The 21,480-nt window shown below is 35.5% G+C and overlaps 1 protein-coding gene across 2 annotated transcripts in view; it reads left to right on the top strand.

The window, feature by feature from the left end:
- LOC114053899 (rho-associated protein kinase 1) overlaps positions 1 to 17,753 on the top strand; it is a 143,922-nt gene extending 126,169 nt beyond the window's left edge. For both annotated transcript variants that reach the window (XM_027877018.1, XM_027877017.1), the window contains exons 27-33: positions 1,448 to 1,607; positions 9,074 to 9,144; positions 9,566 to 9,654; positions 10,772 to 10,850; positions 11,005 to 11,266; positions 12,382 to 12,589; positions 16,254 to 17,753. In XM_027877018.1, coding sequence (XP_027732819.1) covers positions 1,448 to 1,607; positions 9,074 to 9,144; positions 9,566 to 9,654; positions 10,772 to 10,850; positions 11,005 to 11,266; positions 12,382 to 12,589; positions 16,254 to 16,257 — 873 coding nt within the window. In that variant the 3' untranslated portion in view covers positions 16,258 to 17,753. The remainder of the gene's footprint in view (positions 1 to 1,447; positions 1,608 to 9,073; positions 9,145 to 9,565; positions 9,655 to 10,771; positions 10,851 to 11,004; positions 11,267 to 12,381; positions 12,590 to 16,253) is intronic.
- The last annotated feature ends 3,727 nt before the right edge of the window (positions 17,754 to 21,480 follow it).

The raw sequence follows: 21,480 nt of genomic DNA, 5'->3' as shown, positions 1-21,480 counted from the left end.
GCCCTTTGACTGAATTCAAACTTCACAGAACAAATCCCCTTAATAAAAGAATTTGTTCTGTTAAACTTGGACTCAGTCAAAAGACCACACCAAGTACAGGTCTTGTACCTATTTGTATACTTACTATGTCTTACTAATGTGTAAATTAACCCACTGTATAGACTGACCAGAATTTTTCTGTCTACACATTTATACTTATACTTCTTATAAAGATTGATTGTCATACTGTTGATATCAGGAGTAGGAACCTCTCCTGCTTCTCAGTTGTTCTTTTAAGCAGCAGAAGATTCCAACAAGTATTGTTTGACTGATAAAAGAGACTGAAGGAATACTACCCTAAGATATCTAGAAAGAAACTGAACAATGCAGAATTCTGTTGCTAGTATATCTGGAATATATCTTGATCTCTGTTGGAGAAAGGGTTTTTTTTTGTTTTTTAAGTTCTAAAAAATAATTTAGTTTGGGGCAGCTAGGTGGCACAGTGGATAGAGCACTGGGCCTAGAACTGGGAAGACTCATCTTCCTGAGGCCAATCCAGCCTCAGACACTTACTAGCTGTGTGACCCTAGGTAAGTCACTTAACCCTTTTTGCCTCAGTTTCCTCATCTGTAAAATGAGCTGGAGAAGGAAATGGCAAACTACTCTCATATCTTTGCCAAGACAACCCTAAATAGGGTCATGAAGAGTTGGACACAACTGAAATGATTAAATAACAGCAGATAACATATGAGAGTTTACTTAATCTCACTAGATTACCATTTTCTAAAATAAAGAGCAATTTCTATATATGTGATAACTATGAATTCATTTATTAGGGTACGTAATTATTGGTATTAAATTTTCTTTTTTCTTTGAAGGTTTTTTGTTCAATTTAAGCTATTTGGTTTGGGGCAGAAAAAAAAATGCTTTCTTCAGCTTTGAACGTTTTCCATACTGTATACTTTATTTTAAAGCATATTACAAGCTTTAAAGGAAAAAATAATAAGTTTTTTATTATTTGAAAAAAAAAAATGTGTCACCAGGGGAGTCTTCCTCTTTATCAGGCGAATAATAAAATCTGGGACTTGGGACTAAGTAATCTGGAAGACCCCAGGCTCTGAAAATATTCTTCTTATCATTGCTTGTAGAGTGCTTTATAGTTTACAAAATACTTTTACATTCATCATTTTATTTGATACTCACAGTAAACTATTGTGAGCATAGTTATTGTTACCCTTGTTTTTCAGATAAGGAAATTCTGGTTCTGAGAGGTTGTAACTTATCAAGGTCACATGACTTCTTGCATATAGTAGTACATACTTGTAGTTTTTATCTGTAATCTTAATTTTTAATTACCTCTTTGGTTTATAGAGAGTTTATATAATTGAGTATAATCGAGTCTTGTTATTAAAAATTCTTTGGTTCTAATTATTCTTTGTATTTTTAAAAAATTATTAAATGAACACAGCAATTGGTTGAAGAGTGCACACACAGGAATGAACTTCAGATGCAACTGGCTAGCAAAGAGAGTGACATAGAGCAGTTGCGTGCAAAACTTTTGGACCTTTCCGATTCTACCAGTGTTACTAGTTTTCCTAGTGCTGATGAAACGGATGGAAACCTTCCAGGTAAGGCAGTTCTGTTTTATTTACCTTCTTAAGTGGCTTTGACTTTGTGGGAATTTCATTGCTACTTTTTTTATTCTATTTTGTCCATGGAATTAAAGAACATGTTCATTTTTGTTTGCAGAAGCCCCTTGATAGTTTCATGGTCATGTTATTTTAGATTGACTTAAACATATATAGAATAAATAATGTGTTAGACTGCTAAAAATAGTTCTAGGATGGTCCTGTTACTATTTGACTCAGTTATTAAGAGATTTGGAGCAGTTGTGGTGAGCAGTCTTAATCTTATGAAGAAATTCAAAATCAGTTCTGTATCCCAGTGCACTTATAGAGAGTTATAACTACTTTCAAGAAAAACAGCTTTTCAAAATTAGCTTGTTCCTGTTCTAGGACTAAAGATTATGAAGATTATGAAGATTACTGATTAGTAGGGAACTCATCCTTTGAGATATGTGAACTTTTAAGTCCATCTTTGTAGTAAATTTAACAGAGTGTAATGTGAGTAGTTTATTAGTATTGAAATATAATTTCATATTTTAAATATATGTTGATTTACTGGGGCCATACTTGCCTTTCAGCATAGTAGAATGTGCCAGGGCTTGTGCACCACTGGCATAGCCTTCAAAAGTCCTGGGTCACATCCTCACTAAAATGAGGCATTCCATATATAAGCATAGCCTATACCTGAAGATAGCTATCCTATTTCCTCTTAAGTTTTCTCTTCTTCTGGCTAACTATCCCCAAGTCCTTCTGTTGATCTTCATGGCATAAGTCATAACATAATCTCAAGACCCTCCCCCTTATTGGTTACCTTCTTATGGGTACTCATTAGCTTATTTGTGTCATTCCTGAAATATGGTACCCAGAACTGAAATTAATATTATAAATATGGTCTGACCATGGCAAAGTACAATAAATGAAGTTAGTCCAACTTGACCAGAATTGGTGAAGCCATGCTGTCTCTTTGTGACCATTGTTTCCTCTTCTGGATATTCATTGACTATCCTTTTAATGATATATTCTAGATCTTGCTTAGAATGAAAATCAAGCCAACCAGGATATAGTTAAAAGACTCCTTTCTCTTTCTTTTTTTGAAAATTAGAACAATCTTTGTTCTACTTGAGTCCCATGATTTTCCCGGTTTCCATGGTCTTTTGACAAATTGATGTCCAAAGTTATTCAAAGACTGCTGGCAGTGGCTTTACAATCACATACATCAGTTCCTTCAGTATCCTAAGATCTAATTCATCTGGGGAGGTTACTTGAACTCAATAGCAATAAGATGAATGAAAGGCCCAAAAGACAGAGTTTCTGGGTAATTAATAATGAGTTTATTAATTAGGCTAGCAAATAATAAATTGTTGGTCAGTGATCCGAAGACAAAACTATGGAGATCCCTGAATGTTTAAATATCTTTGGAAAAGGAGGTGTCCCTGACAGGTGAAAATCAACCTTGGTTGGCAAACAGTTAATGAGGGGGTGGGCATATTAATGAAGATGTAGGCTAAACGTCTTCAGCTCCTCCTGCTGAGAATGTGGCTTGATCATGAGACTCAGCTTCCTCCAGGAATCTGGACAAAGGAATCTATCTCTATCCAGACCACTCTGATTGGTTTTCGGTTTTCTCCTTCATAAGCTGGGTCCTCCTAAACTCCAGTGGAGGGGTACAATGATGTGGGCTTATTTCCTAAGAGCAAGAATTCACCTAGATTAGATTCCGTTTACAGTCTAAACAGAAGTAAGGTTTTCTAGTTGGGTGGGGTCCCACCCTAGATCTCAGAGAATGTACCCAGAGGATTTGGGCAGTCTCATCTGATGGCAGTGTCCTTCAGAAACTGGTTTATAGGGGCTGGTCCCTGAATGAGGAAATAAAGGGAAAAAACCTTAATCCTAATTTAATAATTGGTTATCAGTATGATAGAAAAATAATAATTTCTCTCAGCAGCTAGGTGTTGTCACACTCCCTCCTTATATATCTTGAGTATCTGTAATTTTTGTCTTTTCTGGTCCAAAGACTTTCTGCAAGAGGTGGTTTTTAGGTTTGACTTTAAAGAATGAATAGGAGGGAAAACAGGTATATTACTGCACTGTTGGTGGAACTGTGAAGTGGTCCAGCCATTCTGGAAAACAGTTTGGAACAAGACCCTACAAGCTATTAAACTGTTCATTCTCTTTGACCTAGCAATGCCACTGCTAGGTCTATACCCTTAAGACATCAAAGGAAAAGGAACTGTATCCCCGAACATGTTTATAGAAACCTTTTTTTTGTAGTGGCAGAGAATTGGAAACCAAAGGGATGCACTTCAATATGGGAATGGTTTAACAAGTTATGGTATATGAATGTGATGGAGTACTTTTTGTGCCATAAGAAATGAAAGGGATGGTTTCAAAGAAACCTGGGAAGACTTGTATGGACTGATCTACAGTGAAGCGAGAAAAACCAGGAGAACATTTTATACAATAACAATACTTTTGTAAAAAAACAAACAAAAAAAAATTCCAGTAAATTTGAAAGACTTAGGAACTCTGATCAACACAGTGACCAGTCACAATTCCAGAGGGCTCATGATGAAGCATTACCTAACCCCAGATAGAGAACTGATGGACTCAGTGCTGATTGATACTTTTTTTTGTTTGTTTTTTGAGGTGGCCTATGTAGGAATTTGTTTCACCTAATGATACATGATTTATAATGGGTTTTATTTTTCTTGATGAGGAGGGGAGAGGGGAGAGAGCAGCAGGACTAGAAAAGGAAGTGGAAGGAAGAAAATGTGAAAAATGTGGAAAAAAAAAAGAAAAATACAATTGAGGAAGGGGAATTAAACAAAAGGATATCAAAAAGAGGGCATGTCCCAAGTACAGGGAAGAGCACATGAACAAAGAAATAGAAGAGAGCTTATATGTCCTGTAGACAGTGAATATTCTACTTTGACTGGAGCCATGAATACTGCACAAAGGGGTGTGAGCTTTACTTCTTGTGAAGGGTGTTGAGGAGAGGAATTAACATTTAGACATTACCAGATAAGATTATATTACAGGAAGATGTCTGACAGGGATGTGAGGAATGAAGAGTAGAGGCATAAAGTTCTGTTTGGCTGTTATAATGTTCAGATTTATGGTAATGAGGACTTCTAATAGTTTTGGCAGGGGTAATAGGTACAAAGCTGGGTGAAAGAGACTGAGGTAGGAGTGACAGGATGTGATTAACTTATTTAGAAATGAGAAAGGAACCTGTCTCACTTTTTGCTATATATAGAAGGTCAAATTTTGTAGAGAATCAATCCCTGTTTGTGACTATTGGATGATTTAATGTAAAAGGGTCGATCTAAAGTAAGAGAGAAGGGAGGGGCTGCCATACTCCTACTTACTTCAGGAAAGCCATTGGTAAGAGATTATTAACTAGTTTTTATCAGTGGCTGTCATCATTCTTTTGAATTTTGGACCTTAAGGGATTTTAAGAATTCCTTAAGAAGAACATTAGTCAACAAAACTCTTTGAAATTCTTTTCTGAGCAGCAATCATTGGTCTTTTAGATAGCTTGTGAATAATGAGTGTAAATTGGATTTTACTGTGCACTGTATTAATCCAAATGTGTGCTAAATCTAAATGAATATAACTTCTAATTATTTTTCTCTAGTTATGGCTCACTTGAATGCAAAAGCTAAAGAGTAAATTGATATAATAAAGTGTAATGTGAGTATAGAATGAGCCAAGTGCAAAAACATTGCAAAGTCAAGAAAAAATGAATTTGTAACATTTTAAAATAATACCTAAAAAAGTGAACCTTTTCCTATTGCTATACTCCCTATCTTGAGATTTTGCAGACTCAAGATGAAAATTTAAATTTTCAGACTGTAAAGAGACATTGTAGAATAATTATGACCAATTTTATTTTGTTACCCATTTTTATGCTGTTATTTACTAGTAACTTGGAAAATTCATATTAGATAAATATTGACTAACAGAGATTGCCTTACAGTGATTCCCCCAAAATATGATTATAGTGCTGACAATTCATAAGAAATGGTTACGGGAAGTAAGACTTTGAGTTTGTTAAAGTTGGTTGAATTCTGTTTAACAAACATTTATTAGGGGCCTATTGTGTAAGGAATGGGCAGCTAACTGATGTAGTGGATAGAATACCATGCCTGAAGTCAGGAAAACTCATCTCCCTGAGTTCAAATTTGGCTTCAGGCACTTGCTAGTTGTATGACCCTGGGCAAGTCACTTAATCTAACTGTTTGCCTCAGCTCCTCATCTGTAAAATGAGCTGGAGAAGGAAATGGCCAAACCATTCCAGTATCTTTGCCAAGAAAACCCCAAGTGGGGTCACGAAGAGTCGGACATGACTAAAATGACTGAACAACAACAATAACAACAACAATAACACGTAAGGCACAGTGCTAGGCACCAATATTCAAAGATAGAAATTGAAATAGTATTGGCCTTCAAGGAGCTTGCTTTCTACTGGAGAGGTGTAGGTTAGTAAATAAGTAAATACACAGTAAAAGAAATGGATTTCAGTAGGTAGACAGCACTAACTTATTAATACCAAAAAATGTGACCAAGACGTAGTTTTTATTGAAAAAACAAAAAACAAAAAACTGAAGACTAACTCAGTAGCCTGTCATTCCTTGCAGTGTTCCCCCAGCTCCTCTCATTACCACACATGACTATACCAGCATAGGCTGGCCCTCTCTTCCTTATGGCTGTTACTGCTTTAGGCACTAACTGTTAGACTTAGCCTCTTGGGTAAAGCCCTGGAGAAGAACCCACTTCTAGAGAGAGTGGATGGTCGTGAATCCTTAGATTAGCCACAAAGATGTAAGAGATAGATACACAGCTCTAAGGAGGCCTCTAGTCCAACTCACTCATCTAACAGTTGAAGAAACAGGCCCAGAGAGCTTAGGTGACAGAAGGCATATTTGAACCCAGACCCTCTGAATTCTGAGGCAGTTCTTTAAGGATGGGACTGGTAGAAGTGAAGAATATGTCCAATTACAATCACTTCTCAGAGTTTCCCTGTTGCAGTGTCCCAGCTGGCCCCCTCACCCCTGGAGAGATAAAGATATCCTCTAAGCTTGGTAATTTGAGAGAAGAGACAACAAGAGTGCACAGTATGGGAAGGGCACAAAAACAAGAGGGCTCGAAAAGGGAAAGGACTGGACATAACAAGCGTGTCTACAACAAGGACATCATAGAAAATCAACAGTAATTGATAGGCAGCCAAAAGCAACAAATATTTGAAGAAACCAACATACTGGGGGGGCTTTCTTTAATATTAGGAATATGTAAACCTTTGCGTAATCCATTGGTATCTTTTTATTGTCAAAAGAACTTGAGGAAGACCCCCGGCTTGCTCCATGGTTCCCCTGGAGGGGAGGAAATGGATAAGAGATGCATTGCATGGGCAGACATGTATGGATTATGACCTGCATAATCATGAAGCAGCTGAATACGCAGTGGATAGAGCACTGGGCCTAGAATTAGGAAGACCTGGATTCTAATTTGGTCACAGACACTAGCTGTGTGACCCTGGTCAAGTCGTTGAAACTGTTTGAGTTTCCTCGATTGTAAAATGAGGATAATAGCACCTACCTTACAGAGTTGTGAGGATAAAATGAGATAATATATGTAAAAAGTTGTAGTAGGCTCTATATAAATGCATATTTCCTTCCCTTTCCCTTTCTGCGTCACTGCAAGGAATGTCCACATCAGTGATATCAGAGGTCCATTGAAGTATTGGAAATGTTAGAAGTATTTCCTGTATTATTAATGGATTTGTTCCCTTTGCCTTTGATGCAGATCTGTAACAGAAATACCTAGAGTAAGCTGTGCACCATTTGGGGACTCCATATAAGTTTGGTTTATGACAAGGATGGGAGTGGGATGGGACAGAGCATTGAGCAAGGGTGAGGGTTTATGTCGTGTCTTCTCCTCTTCCTAACCCCCTACACACTTCAAAAAAAAAAAAATTCTCCCGAGGCCTTATTTGTTAGCTTTTCCCTACATCTTTAAGGAAAGCAGGAAAGCCATCTGATTTCCAGTAAAAAAAATTGATATTCCACATCACTGTAGCGTTATTTATTTGGCCATATCCTCCATAAGGCTGTGAATTCAATCCACTTTCATTTGAGCATAAGGTTCTTGTATTTTAACTGCTATAAAACTACACAAATGCTGAGTATGCCTGATACCAAATGTAACACATATGTGAAATTCAGACATTTTATGATTTCTGATTCAGAAATTCAAAAAAATTCAGATTATCCAGACTATGTTGCCTCTCATTTAACTTATAAGAAGCTAGCATTGAAAATTTGGATTAGATTGATCATGGTTTAAAATTTTTAATGCAGAGTGGGCGTGATATTAGTAGCTATTTATTGGTTCCAGTATTCATCTCCCAAATATCAAAAGGAGGACTGCATGAGGCAGTTCCATTGTCTTGTTAGATGGAAAGAAAAAGTGACTGGAGTAGAGTTGTGCTGTTGTGATTTCTTTTCACTAAAATGGTAGGAACCATACTAGGAAAATCTAGGAAAAGCATTTGTTTGAAATAGATGATAAAGATTTTTAATAGCCTGCTGTGAAACAACTCTTTTCGATAGAACCATTTATTTCAATGATTTTCTGAAAAAGTTATTTTTTCTAACAGTAATAATAATGATACATGAAATTCCATGATCATATTTGTTATAATGAAATTTCTCTTACCAAAAAAACTAGCCACTAGCTGCCTAAATTCTTTTGTTGTTGTTATTGTTGTAGTACTAAAATTCCAAGATCACAAACATAAAAGGCCTATATTTTGGTTTTGAAAGAGAATTTTACATGTTCTACTCTTTGAGATTAAGATACCTTTTTTTAAAAATTGGGACAGATTTGTTAATGTGGTTGGTTTGGGTTTACCACAGTGCTCATTAGAATATTGTCCTATGAAAACTGAATAAAATGCTTGTCTCTTATTCTTTATGTCTAGTTGATTCTTCCTGCATTCCTTATTTATTTATCTTCTATTCTTGTCTTCTGTGAGTAATAGGACACTTGTGTACTTTTGCTTGCTCTCTTTTGTGTAAACATGATGGCTCTGGTTTGTTTTACTTGCCGCATCTTTTATTGCTAAATATTTTTTGTAGCTACTTTGAATGTTAAATGATCTTTTAAATCATGTTCCATTTTAGCTGCAATCCATTGTTGAATATTTTTGCCTTGCTCTTAAAGGTTTATTTTTACCCCATTCTTCTATAATTAAATATTAAATGTTAAATTTAATGGGGGAAAGGCTTATTATTTTACCCTGCAATATTTGTATGGCTGTTAAGTTAATTTATGATTGACGCATGAAAAAGCAAATTATAGCACTTTTTATTTCAAACGCCTGTACTGCATGCTGTCACATGTGCTTTATGTTTGTTTTCTCTATTATATATTTAAAGATCTCATATTGCATATTTGTTTTGATACAGAATCAAGAATTGAAGGTTGGCTCTCAGTCCCAAACAGAGGAAATATAAAACGATATGGCTGGAAGAAACAGGTAGCAAATACGTCTTATTTCTGAATTTTTAAAAATTAATAAACTTTTATGCCATTCACTCTTAAAAGAGAGAACTTGTATCAAAGCAATTACATAATATTATATAATCAAAATATCAGCAACATATAACTGAGTTTGTAATTACAGTACGGAATTTTATATGGAACTCAATATTTGACAGTTTTTTTCCTTTGATTTTTCTTTCATATTAGATTCAGGTAAATATTTAGCATAGGCTGTTATTTTTGCTTTAGAGATCATTAGAGTATAAGCAAAGTAGAGTTTAGTTCTCTACTATACACACACACACACACACACACACACACACACACACACACACACACAACCATAATGCTTTCTTATATTTTTAAACCAAGCAAATTTTGTTCTCATTAACTTTTTCCTTTTTCCCTTGTTTCAGTATGTTGTAGTAAGCAGCAAAAAAATTCTGTTCTACAACGATGAACAGGATAAGGAACAGTCAAATCCATCTATGGTACTAGATATAGAGTAAGTTGCTTTTGCTTTTAAGGTAAAATACAGATAACTTGTTCTTATTAAGTAGTGTATTCAGTGTAATCACGATTACTTTGAGTTTAATATTTAAAAAGAGCAGTCATTTTCAAATTACTTTGTCATTTAGCTACTAATATTTTTCTTTCACCATATACATTTTCTTTACATAATGTTATTATCCTACTTTGGCAAAAAGTGCAAGAAAAAAAAACTACCATAATTCTAGATTCAGACATTCCAAGGGTGAAGGCTTATGGTTTTCCACTTTGGATTTAAAATGTTGAATGGTTTTAAATTCAAGATACCATGATGCTTAACTTGTGATCTCATTGGTAGATGTAGTTATTTCTTCTAATGGTGGAGATCACAAACTATCCACATCCGACCATCCTTTCTGAGGCTTGCCTCTGTACTCCCATAAATCTTCCACATGCTGACCAACCAACTTGATGGGGGCCTTCCTTGAGATCTCTTGACATTGCATGGATACCAGTGAAGCAGGTTGACTGAACTGTCCTCCGTCTCACTACTAGGCTAACCTACCTCCTTTTTGGTCCTATTGCTCTGATTTTGTGGAAGGGGATTTTCCTCTACAAGTTATCTTTGGTAACATATTGTAGTCTACTCCACCGTTGTTTTAGAAATCCACCATGTGATATCTGTTTACTGAATAGCAGGGAAATAAAGGTATCTGCCCATTGAGATAATAGGCAGTTCCTGCAGTAAGTCTTATAATTGCAAATAGGACTGGCCTATAATAATTATGTCCTATAATAAGCAGGACTTTTTTCCCTTTTATAAAATTCATTTACATTGGGTAGGACATTTAAAAATTCAAGGATTTGTGGTTCCTTGTTAGAGTTGGAAGATGAGGGTAAATAGAACAAGGATGAATACTAAAGAGTTTTGGTACTTCTTCTTGAGGGAAAATATCAATGGTTATTGAGATTTCAAATAAGCAATGAAAATAGATATATTTATGGAAATTGATTTAAAAGTATATCATGCCTTGGCCCTTTTATCAGATGGTTTTCACTTTATATATCATAGATTAAATGTAGTATAGGTGACTTTTTAAAAATGTGTCTTTTTTTTTTTTTTTTAATTTCAGCAAACTATTCCATGTTCGACCTGTAACCCAAGGTGATGTGTATAGAGCAGAAACTGAAGAAATCCCTAAAATATTCCAGGTGAAAATGCTAAGTGACACTTTTTAAAAAATGCTAACTCAGTATTAATTGGACATCTGGATTAATTAACATAGGGTTAATATAAAATGTTTCAGTACTTCTTTACTTTGTATATTGATATTTATCTCTCCTTTTTCAACTCTGTCAAAAAAAGATACTATATGCAAATGAAGGTGAATGTAGGAAAGATTTGGAGATGGAGCCAGTACAACAAGCTGAGAAGACTAATTTTCAGAATCACAAAGGCCATGAGTTTATTCCTACACTCTATCACTTTCCAGCCAACTGTGAGGCTTGTGCCAAACCTCTCTGGCATGTTTTTAAGCCACCCCCTGCCCTTGAATGTCGAAGATGCCATGTCAAGTGCCACAGAGATCACTTAGACAAAAAAGAAGATTTAATTTCTCCATGCAAAGGTAAAAGAAAAGGCAAATTTCTTACAACTTTTAACAAATTTAATCCTAATTTTGAGATACTTAAAGCATCACTTCTATCCAAAACATTTTATTATAACACAAAGTTAAAAAGAGGTTACAAAATATTATAGCATTATTAGGTGGGGAGAAGATAGACAACCAGGATTTTATATATATAAATTTTGATTGTAAGCATAGAGCTTACATTATTTAATCTCAGGAATAGTTTGTTACATGTGTTTTTGAAAGGGATAAGTATAGTTTATTAATCCTAAATAGTTTTAACATGAGCTTTAGTTTTTCAGTTTTATCTTTGGATAAACAAGTAAATTTATTTACATTGTTATCCATTGAGGCCACCAGAAGCAACTTTAAAAAGCATTGCTAAGAATTACGAAATCCTTGGCCAAAACTGACAATGTTAGGAAAATAGGTGGTAATTATAAAGAATTCCTCAAAATATAAGAAGACTTACATGTCTTGAATAAGCCCTGCATGTGGACAGTGAACTCATCACATAATTGATTAAGAGAAAGGAAGAAAATTTGATTGCCCATGGTTAATGGGGCAGTGGTTTCAAGGATCCAGTGCTTCTGAAAGTAAAAAATTTTCTTTTTAGCATCAGCATTTTTTCAGTATTATTGCATGGCCTTATTGGTGACCTAAAGAATAGTGTGAAAAGACACAGAGTTGACACAGACTACAGTAAATTACCAGTGTTGACTTGCAAGTAAGCAGTGGCATAAAAGATACCATTGAGGAAATGTGTGATTGAAAAAAGAAGTGAAACTCTTATAACCAAAGCAAGGGATGGGATGGATTTCCTTATTGTTTCACTAGTGCCTATTTTAGTATTTAAAAGACTCAGACGAAGTCTTCTACATGTTGATGTTCTGGAGAGGATTTATTGAAGGACGTGGATAAGAATCACAGAGAGCAAGAGATGCATTTGGGTTTTAATTTACCACAGGAGGCAGTGTCCACATTAATAAGATTTTTGAAGTATTGAAATAGGAGCAATTAGAAATATTTTGAAATTGACAGGTATTTCAACTCAGATTTAGAAACTTACTTTTACTTACATATTTAATTTTTTTTTCTCTATCCACTCATAGTGAGTTATGATGTAACATCAGCAAGAGATATGCTACTGTTAGCATGTTCTCAGGATGAACAGAAGAAATGGGTAACCCATTTAGTAAAGAAGATCCCCAAGAATCCACCATCCAGTTTTGTTCGTGCATCTCCTAGAACACTTTCTACTAGATCTACTGCAAATCAGTCTTTCCGGAAAGTTGTCAAAAATACCTCTGGGAAAACTAGGTAAGACTTTAAATACCTCTGTTTCTAACACAGTGATTAGGCATCTTTTCATTAACACTAGTAACCTCCTTGTTCTTAAAACCTAGTTCTCATAGAAAGGACATTATCATTTGTAGACAGATTTCAGACACGAATTAGAAAATTGTTATAAGTTGAGTGGGTCTTTAGAAACAGATAGTATTTACAAATGAATGGAGCATCCATTTTGTATCTACTCCCAGTTCCAAGTTAAACGTGTTTTGCTATACACAAAAGTCTTCAGTATTCCATAACCTCAGGGAACATAGTACTATTGGAAGAACAGTGGATTGACAATCAAGAAGCCTGGGTCTTCCTAATCCTAACTTTACCAGTGCCCAGCTCTGTGACCCTGGCTGATGAGCTTCATGTTGTCCCTGTGTAAACTGTATGTAAACTTAGATAATCTGCAAATTCACTTTTTCCTTTTAAGACTTTATAATCTGTAGTGTAATAATTTTCACATTTTCTGAATGGAAGAGGATTTATAGTAGTTTAGTCCTACTTCAGTCCAAAATTAGAATAGTAAAACATTCAGAAATAAAGAAATGGGTTTCTTTCTTTTAATCCATTTTCAAAGCAGCTAAGGTATAGTGAAAACTCATTTGTTGACATCAGGAAACCATTTTTTGAAAATTATTTATGCACATATTACAGAGTTCCTTGTCTTCTTATGTAGCGTGATGAACATTATTTAACCTTTTTAGTGATGCCTTAGAAACATGTCCTAAATGCTGTTATAGCGTACTCTCAGCAATAGTTAAACAAGTGTGGGACTGGACTGCTTTATAGTTCAGTGTCCACTACCTTTGCTTTCACCTTTTATGGGATACCTTCCAACAGCATTCCCTCTCCTTCCTTTTAATATGTCATCCTGCTATAACAAATCAAATAAAAGGCTTATTATTACTTAAGCTTAATTTGGCACAATTCTAAGTACTGTGGGTACTGTAGAGCACTGTAGAGCAAAGGGTTTTTTTTAACCCTTTTACTTGTTAATTTTCTAAGAGAAGTTTTCCCATTTCACATACCTGGCTTTGGTCCAGATGATTGAAATTCCTATAAATCTAGATGGCAGATATGTAGAATGTTACCATATTGATGATTAAAGAATTTGTCCAACGGAGTTTAGAAAACTTAAAATTTTTCTCATATATTTAGTTTTTAAAATGTATTCTTTGTATTAATGATAATAAATTGGACTGTTCTTGCTAAATTATTTCTCCATAAAGAAGTGTGCTTTACTATACCTTGTCCCATGGGGCCTTAGAGAGAGCTTCAAGGCTATTTGTTTTCTCCCCTTAATTCACTCTCTTACACATGCATAGCAGAGCCCTCCCTAGGAATGGTTTTCCATGTATTTCCTTCTCAGAATATGAATTGGACTTACTAGAGAAGACTCTGATGATGTTTAAAAGAATTGTGTAAATAGATTTTTAATTTTTGAATGTCTTACATAAAAACTAAGTAATTCTGAATATAAAGAAATAGCACTTTTCCAGCAGCTCTCCTGAGCTAAATTTGGGACTAGGCTTACTGTTCTCTTGAGAGGAGACTTTCATTTGACCCTCCACTAGATTCCCAGGAGCTGTGTTTTTAAGCATAAGGCTGTCATTATTCCCAGGAATGAAGTCAGGGCCATCTAAGTCTGCACTGAGAAGTCTGTTTACCAATGGCAGAGGCCTCTAAGAACCTTTTTGGGGAAAAGGGCATCTGACGTTCCTTGTTTATGGGGCACAGGCCATTCATCTGTCCTTTGTTGTTGATCCTGCCCCCAAAACATGAGTAAGTATAAATAAAATTAAGTAAAAGGACAAAATTTAAATCTAGTACAGATTGCATGGGGCCAGCCAAGGAAATGGAAGGCACAGTTGTCCATGATGTATAATTTCACAAGGGATTGGGTTGCAATCTGAAGACCTGCTGACACTGAGCTCCAGGTCAGGAGCCTATACTTTGGGAAGTATATACTTAGGGGAAAAAATAAGCTGCAGTCAGGGCAAAATATTCTGCACCAACCCACCTTCATGAAAACCTTGAGCAACTAATAAACAGGATCCTCTCTCCTCCAAGCTGGTAAAAAAAGGATGATCAAGTTAAATATCATTAACTTAGGAACTTTTTTCTTCCCAGAACTAAAATGTTGGACCGTCGAGTTATTTTGAAAACCTTTTAGCTATAAGATGCTTACTAACAATACATTTCCCTTAAGAAATTATAGTAGAATAATCTCTTTAACCTTTAATATTCTATCCCATTTGTAAACATTTGTAAATACTTGTTTTGGTGATTTTTAAGTAATAAACTTCTAGAGATGTATTTGACTTTTCAGATTTCTAATTTTGGTAAACTCCTTTATCCAGAATAGTAGGTCATTGGGTTCACTTCTGATTTGTTCTTATCAGTAGCACCATCATTCTCCCAAGTTATTCATGCTCAGAAAACATTGACTGTTTATTTACTTATCCCTATCTACCATTGTCAACAAATCCCTACCACAACCTCTCGGTGAATTTTTTACACCTTACTGTAATAACCTGCTAACTTTTCCTTCTCCCTGCCTTTAGTCTCTCCTTTTTTTCTCCAATCTAGCTACATGAGTGACTGGACTAGTACCATGTCTTTAATGTTCTTCTTATAAAAATACTAACATGGAACTCTATTTTCTACTCCATCAAGTCTGAATTTGTCTCAGTGGTTTCAAGTCCTTCCATAATATGAACCTCATCTTCTCAAATCCTACTGCTCCCTACAACACACCCTCAGCTGTCAGCTTCCTTTTTTTAACTATTCCTCAACTGTGTTGGTGGCTGGGTGCATCTCCTATCTTCACGTTATTTCACTTGCCTAGAATATACCCTCTCTTCTCCCCCAGTGCCTGTCCAAATCCCATGTATCCTTTTGTCACTGCTTGCTTCCACTTTCTTCTTGAAAATTTTCCTGACTATGCCAAACCTTATGGATCCCCATCCTTTGAATTTACATCAGTCACAGTTTAGTACCTGATGTTGTATTGGCCTGATAATTTAATATTTGTTAGTCTTATCCCTTTAACAGAATTTTTATCAACTTCTTGAGGACAAGTAACAGATCTTTTTACTTGTTTTATATCCCACTACAGTACCAAGGACAGTGCTGAGCACATTAATACATACTCACTGATTAATTCTGTGAGAATTACCTTACATAGATTAGCATTTTTCAAAGAAATAAAATAATGTTAAAATATGCTTTACTATAAAATTGTGACCAGTAGAATTTAGGCTTTTTAATTCAGAAGGTACTTTAAAATGCTGTACTACTTAGGACTGTCATTAAGAAACATTGATTAATAGTGATCCAAAAATAACTACAATTTTAATTTAACCCTGTTATGTGCATAGTACAGTTCTGCCTTGGGGGCATGTTGAGCTATGACTTTTACTACTTGTTTTATTTAGTATTTATATTTAATATGGTAGTAAGATCATTCTCACTATTTATCACCATAGAGTAAATCTATATGATTTTAGTAGATGGTACTTAAGCAAGTGTATGTCTGCTAAATTATTGCTTTAGAAATTACTTTGCAGATATGGAAGAGATGAAAATAATGTTTAGTGATAGACCCTCTGAATGTAAACATTTAACTTTTTTTTTTAAACAGCTAACCGCATCATATTGATTTATGGAATCTTGTGGAATGTCACCTGAGAGGCGGGGCTTCTTTAACCATGCAGAGCAGACAGACTGTTCCTTCTGACACAAATATCACAGGCTTCAGGGTTAAGATTGCTGTTATTCTATCCTCGCTTTGGCACAAAAGCACACTGAGGGTTTTTATTGCGGGTTTGCCTACAGGTAGATTAGATTAATTATTACTATGTAATGCAAGTAAAAGCAAATAAAAAGCTTAGCTAGATATATTTTTTTAAAAGGTGCTGCCTTTTTACATTTCTAAGAAAATGCCTGTCAATCATGATGGAACAGAATTTTCCTCTTGTGAATGAGGGGAAAGGAGAATTTCACTGTTAAGATCAGCTCATGGAAGAAGTAAAGAAAATATCTCAAAATGAGACGAACTGAAATTTCTGTAAAGACTCAAGTTTTTGTGCTCTCGCAGGACTGCAGAACTATCTTAAAAGAAGTAATATCATCACTTGAACGTGTAACAGCCTTAATTTTAATGGCCCATTCTGGACCTGAATGGAGAATTAAATATTTTACATTATGCTTTTACAAAATACTGTATATGTCTCAGCAGATTTCTTGATTGAGGGGTAGGAGAAGACAAAAAAATAATTACATTTAATCTATGCATATTTGCCAAGCCATACTGAATTATTTTTAATACTAGAGGCATTAGGAACTAACTGTACAAAAGAACCAAGTTTGAAAGCATATTTTGGGGTACATCATTTCTGTAATTTTATAATGTATTTCCTTATGGTTTTAAGTGATAAAGACATTAAGTTAACAAACATATAAGAAATGTATGCACTGTTTGAAATGTAAATTATTTTTAGAACACTTTTAATGGGTGGTGCATTGCCCTTCTAGTGCCTTAATTTGAGATAATTATTTTACTGCCATGTCTAAATATAGAAATTTCAAAAAACAAAAAAGAAAACCATATTTCCTGACAGTTGTGTGTCAGTGGGCTTTTTATTGATAATTGGTTTAATTTAAAGTATTTTTAGAGGTTGGTTTGTATTTCATAAATTGAGTACAATCTTTGCATGAAATTACCTGCTACATTGAATGAGTTCATAAAAGTATCTGCAAAAAGTGTACAAAGCTGCACTCATAAAAGCAAAAGCAAATTTATGTATGGCATACATCTGTGGTGTTTTCCAGGTCATATAGGAATTACCAGATAAATACTGTTAAACTCTTGTTCTGAGAGTTAATTCATGGTATGGGCAGTATGATTTTTTTTTATTTTTATTTTTTAACCAAATACCTCCTCAGTAATTTATAATGGCTTTGCAGTTATGTGTATCAAATAAAAAGCACTGGAAAACTGATTCGTCTCTAGGACGATATGCATGTTTCAAGTGGTATTGAAAGCCGCACTGATGGATATGTAATAATAAACATATCTGTTATTAATATGCTAATGACTCTGTGCTCATTTAATGAGAAATAAAAGTAATTTATGAAAGGATACCTTTGAAATGACTGATGATATTTTCTAAAATTGAATGTTTTCTAGAATAGGGAGCATGCTACAAAATAATTAGCATGTGCGTGCGTGCGTGTGTGTGTACGTGTGTGTGTGTGTGTAATTTCCTCCCCTAAAATAAAGGTTCTAAAATTAGACCCCATTAAAAAAAACACACCTAAGTTCAAGTCTGGCCTCAGACACATAATACTTACTAGCTGTGTGACCCTGGACAAGTCACTGAACCCTGATTGCCTCGCCAAAAAAAACAAACAAACAACAAACACACACAACAAAAACCAAGCCACACCAGCAACTGCAGCAGCCTGTTTTGCATCTCTTCTGACCCTCCCACAAAAAGCATACTAGTTTCTGCTCTAAAGCAGGTATGGGATACCATTTTAAAGAGGAAAAAATAAACTAGTTTTTCCTGTTTCCTTACAGTCTATCAGAACAGATACTATCCAGAGACTAAGGTACAAGTCAATCTAGCACCTGCCTTGTTCTTAGGTATATGAGGGTAGAAACAATACTAAGCAGCACTACCTTCTATGTGGTTAACAATGAATTGTATTAGTTTATTCATGGTAGTGATTGTTCAACAAATTATAGAACTACTGGAGAGACTAATATAGTGCAGGTAAGAATATAGAGCTAAGAGCTATCCCTGCATTGCTGTTTGTTTGGGGCTTTAATTTTTGTTTGAACAACAACAAAGAAGCCATTCTCCCAAATTTTATCAGAATATGTGTTCTATGAATTTTGAATCATGCCAAGAAAGTGATTTAAATATCCAAAATCTTTGATGCAGATATGTCACTGGTAGGCATGTACTCCAAAGAGATTAAAAAAAAATAATAGAAAGTTCCCAGATAGATGAAAACATTTCTACTAGCGATTTTCATAGTAGCAAAGATCTAGAAATAAAATAAGAATATGAATGTAATAGAGTATTACTGTACTATAAGAAATAACATGAAGACGACAAAGGCATGGCAAGGCAAACAAATGGATGGAATGTAAAGTATGGAAAATAAGGAAAACAATGGATACAATAAATGTAATTGGAAAAAACAAACCAAAAAAATGTAGTATAATGATAATGACCCAGCTTAGCCTCAAAGAAAAGATACGAGAATTCACTCCCTTTTCTTTGCACAGGTGGGAAACTATGATACACTTCATATGGTGTCAGACTCAGTGGATGCATTGATTGGTGTTACTAGTCTGTTTTTTTCCTCTTTCTGTTTTGTTCTTTGTAATAAGGGTGGGAAATTGGTAAGTGAAGAAAGTGTAAAAGTTTCAATAAAAATTTTTATATATGCTATGAAAGAGACTTGAAGACTGGTTAAGATGACAAAGTAAAATATATTGGAGGAGTCTAGCTCACCCAATAACACCCATCAGTGTTCTCAATGCAACTGAAAAAGCAATGGTAAAACAGAAGAGAATAACAGTAATCTACAGATAATAGCACTGGGCCTAGAGACTGGAAGGCTTGAGTTCAAATCTAGCCTTAGCTGTGTGACCCTGGGCAAGTCACTTCACCTCTGTTTGCCTCCGTTTCCTCAACTGTAAAATGGGAGCATCTACCTCACAGGGTTGCTCTGAGGATCAAGCATAATGCCTGACACATAGTAGGTACTTAATAAATGCCGCTTCTCCTCTTCCTCCATTTTGATCTAATCCAGGAATACCAGAAGCCTTAGAATATTCTGAGTAGCAAAGAGTAAAGGGAGGAGGAAGCCAAAGCCAGTGGACCCTACATGGGAGCAGGCAACAGACAGATGCCGTTCATTCAGTCATGTCCAACTCTTCATGACCCCATGGGCCGTAGCACACCAGGCTGTCCTCCACTATCTCCTGAAGTCTCTCCAAACTTGTGTTCATTGGTTCCATGACACTATCCATCTCATCCTCTGCCGTTCCCTTCTCCTTTTGCCTTCAGTCTTTCTTGACATCAGGGTCTTCCTTTTTCAATGAGTCCTGTCTTTTCGTTATGTGGCCAAGTATTTAGCTCCAGCTTCAGTATTTGACTTTCCAAGGAGTATTCTGAATTAATTTAAGTATTGACTGATTTGATCCACAATTCAAAAGTATTGATTTCGTGTGCTCAGCTTTCCTAAACATTCACTTCTGCTTCACTGACTACACTAAAGCCACAACTGAAACAAATGAACAGTAACAGCACAATACTCTGCATGTAAGTTATATAACATATAGCCTTGTCATACTCCTTTCCCAATCTTAAACCAATCAGTTGTTCCATGTTCAATTCTAACTTGCTTCTTGATCCATATACAGGTTCCCCAGGAGACAAGTAAAGTGATCTGGTACTCCTGTCTCTGAGGACTTGCCACACATTATTGTGGTCCACTTACTCAAAGGCTTTAGTGTAGTCAGTGAAGCAGAAGTGAATGTTTTTCTGAACTCCCTTGCTTTCTCCATAATCCAGCAAATGTTGGCAATTTGTTATGTAGTTTCTCTCTTCAAAAACTATCCTGCTCTTCTGGTAATTCTTGGTTCACATATTGCTGAAGCCTAGCTTGCAGAATCTTAAATATAATCTTGCTGGTGTTTGAAATGAGTGCAATTGTTCGGTAATTTGAATGTTCCTTGGCATTGCCTTCCTTTAGGATTGGGACATAAACTGATCTTTTCCAATCCAGTGACCAACCACTGTGGAGTTTCCCAAATTTGCAGGTATTTTGAATGCAGTACTTTAACATCATGATCTTTTTAGGACTTTAAGTAGCTCAGCTAGAATTCTGTCACCTCCACTACTAGCCTTATTATTAGCAAGATTTCATTTTCTAGGATGTATGGTGCTAGGTCAGTAACCACAGCATCATGTTATTGGTGATGTTAAAATCTCATATAGTTCTTTTGTGTATTCTTGCTGTCTCTCTTAATCTCTTCTACCATTTTTGTCTTTTATCATGCCTATTTTTGCATAAAACTTTCCCTTGATATCTAATTTTCTTAAAGAGATCTTTTTTCTTTCCCATTAAGTTGTTTTCTTCTTTTTCTTTGCATTGCTAATTTAAGGAAACCTTATCTCCTTGCCATTCTCTGGAATTCTGCATTCAGTCGAGCATATCATTTACCTTTCTTTTTTCTTTCCTCAGCTATTTGTACAGCCTCATCAGACAGCCATTTTATTTTCCTGCTTTTTTTTTTCCCCCTTTGGCATGTTTTTTGTTGCTGCTCCTGTACAATATTGTAAATCTCTGTCCAGAGCTCTTCTGGTACTCTACCAGAGTCTAATCTACCAGATCTAATCCCTTGCATCTATTCATCACTTCGACTTCGTAAGAGATATTATTTAGGTCATACCTATATGGTTTGATGGTTTTCCCTACTTTCTTCCATTTAAATATGAATTTTGCAATAAGAAACTCATGACCTAAGCCACAGTCAGTTCCAGGTCTTGTTTTAACTGACTATACAGAGCTCCACCTTTGGCTGCAAAGTATATAATTAATCTATTTCGATATTGCTATCTGGTGATGTCCAAGTGTAGAGTTAGAGGCAGAGGTTGTTAGGGTTAGAGGCAAAGTAGTCAGCCCCCAAAAGCTGCTGCCCCAGGGAGACGGGGCCAGGCGGTATGGGCATACTTGGGGCGTTGTGAGAGGCCTGAAGCCAAACCCAGGCAGTCCCAGAACCACAGGAAGAGATAGGACCAGCACAACCCCAACCAGCCCACTGATACACCTTCCAAAAGGTCTAG

This window comes from Vombatus ursinus, unplaced genomic scaffold (genome assembly GCF_900497805.2).
Source record: "Vombatus ursinus unplaced genomic scaffold, bare-nosed wombat genome assembly UNPS02014812.1, whole genome shotgun sequence".
NCBI classification, from domain to species: Eukaryota; Metazoa; Chordata; class Mammalia; order Diprotodontia; family Vombatidae; genus Vombatus; species Vombatus ursinus.
This window is presented reverse-complemented; position numbering and strand designations above follow the sequence as displayed.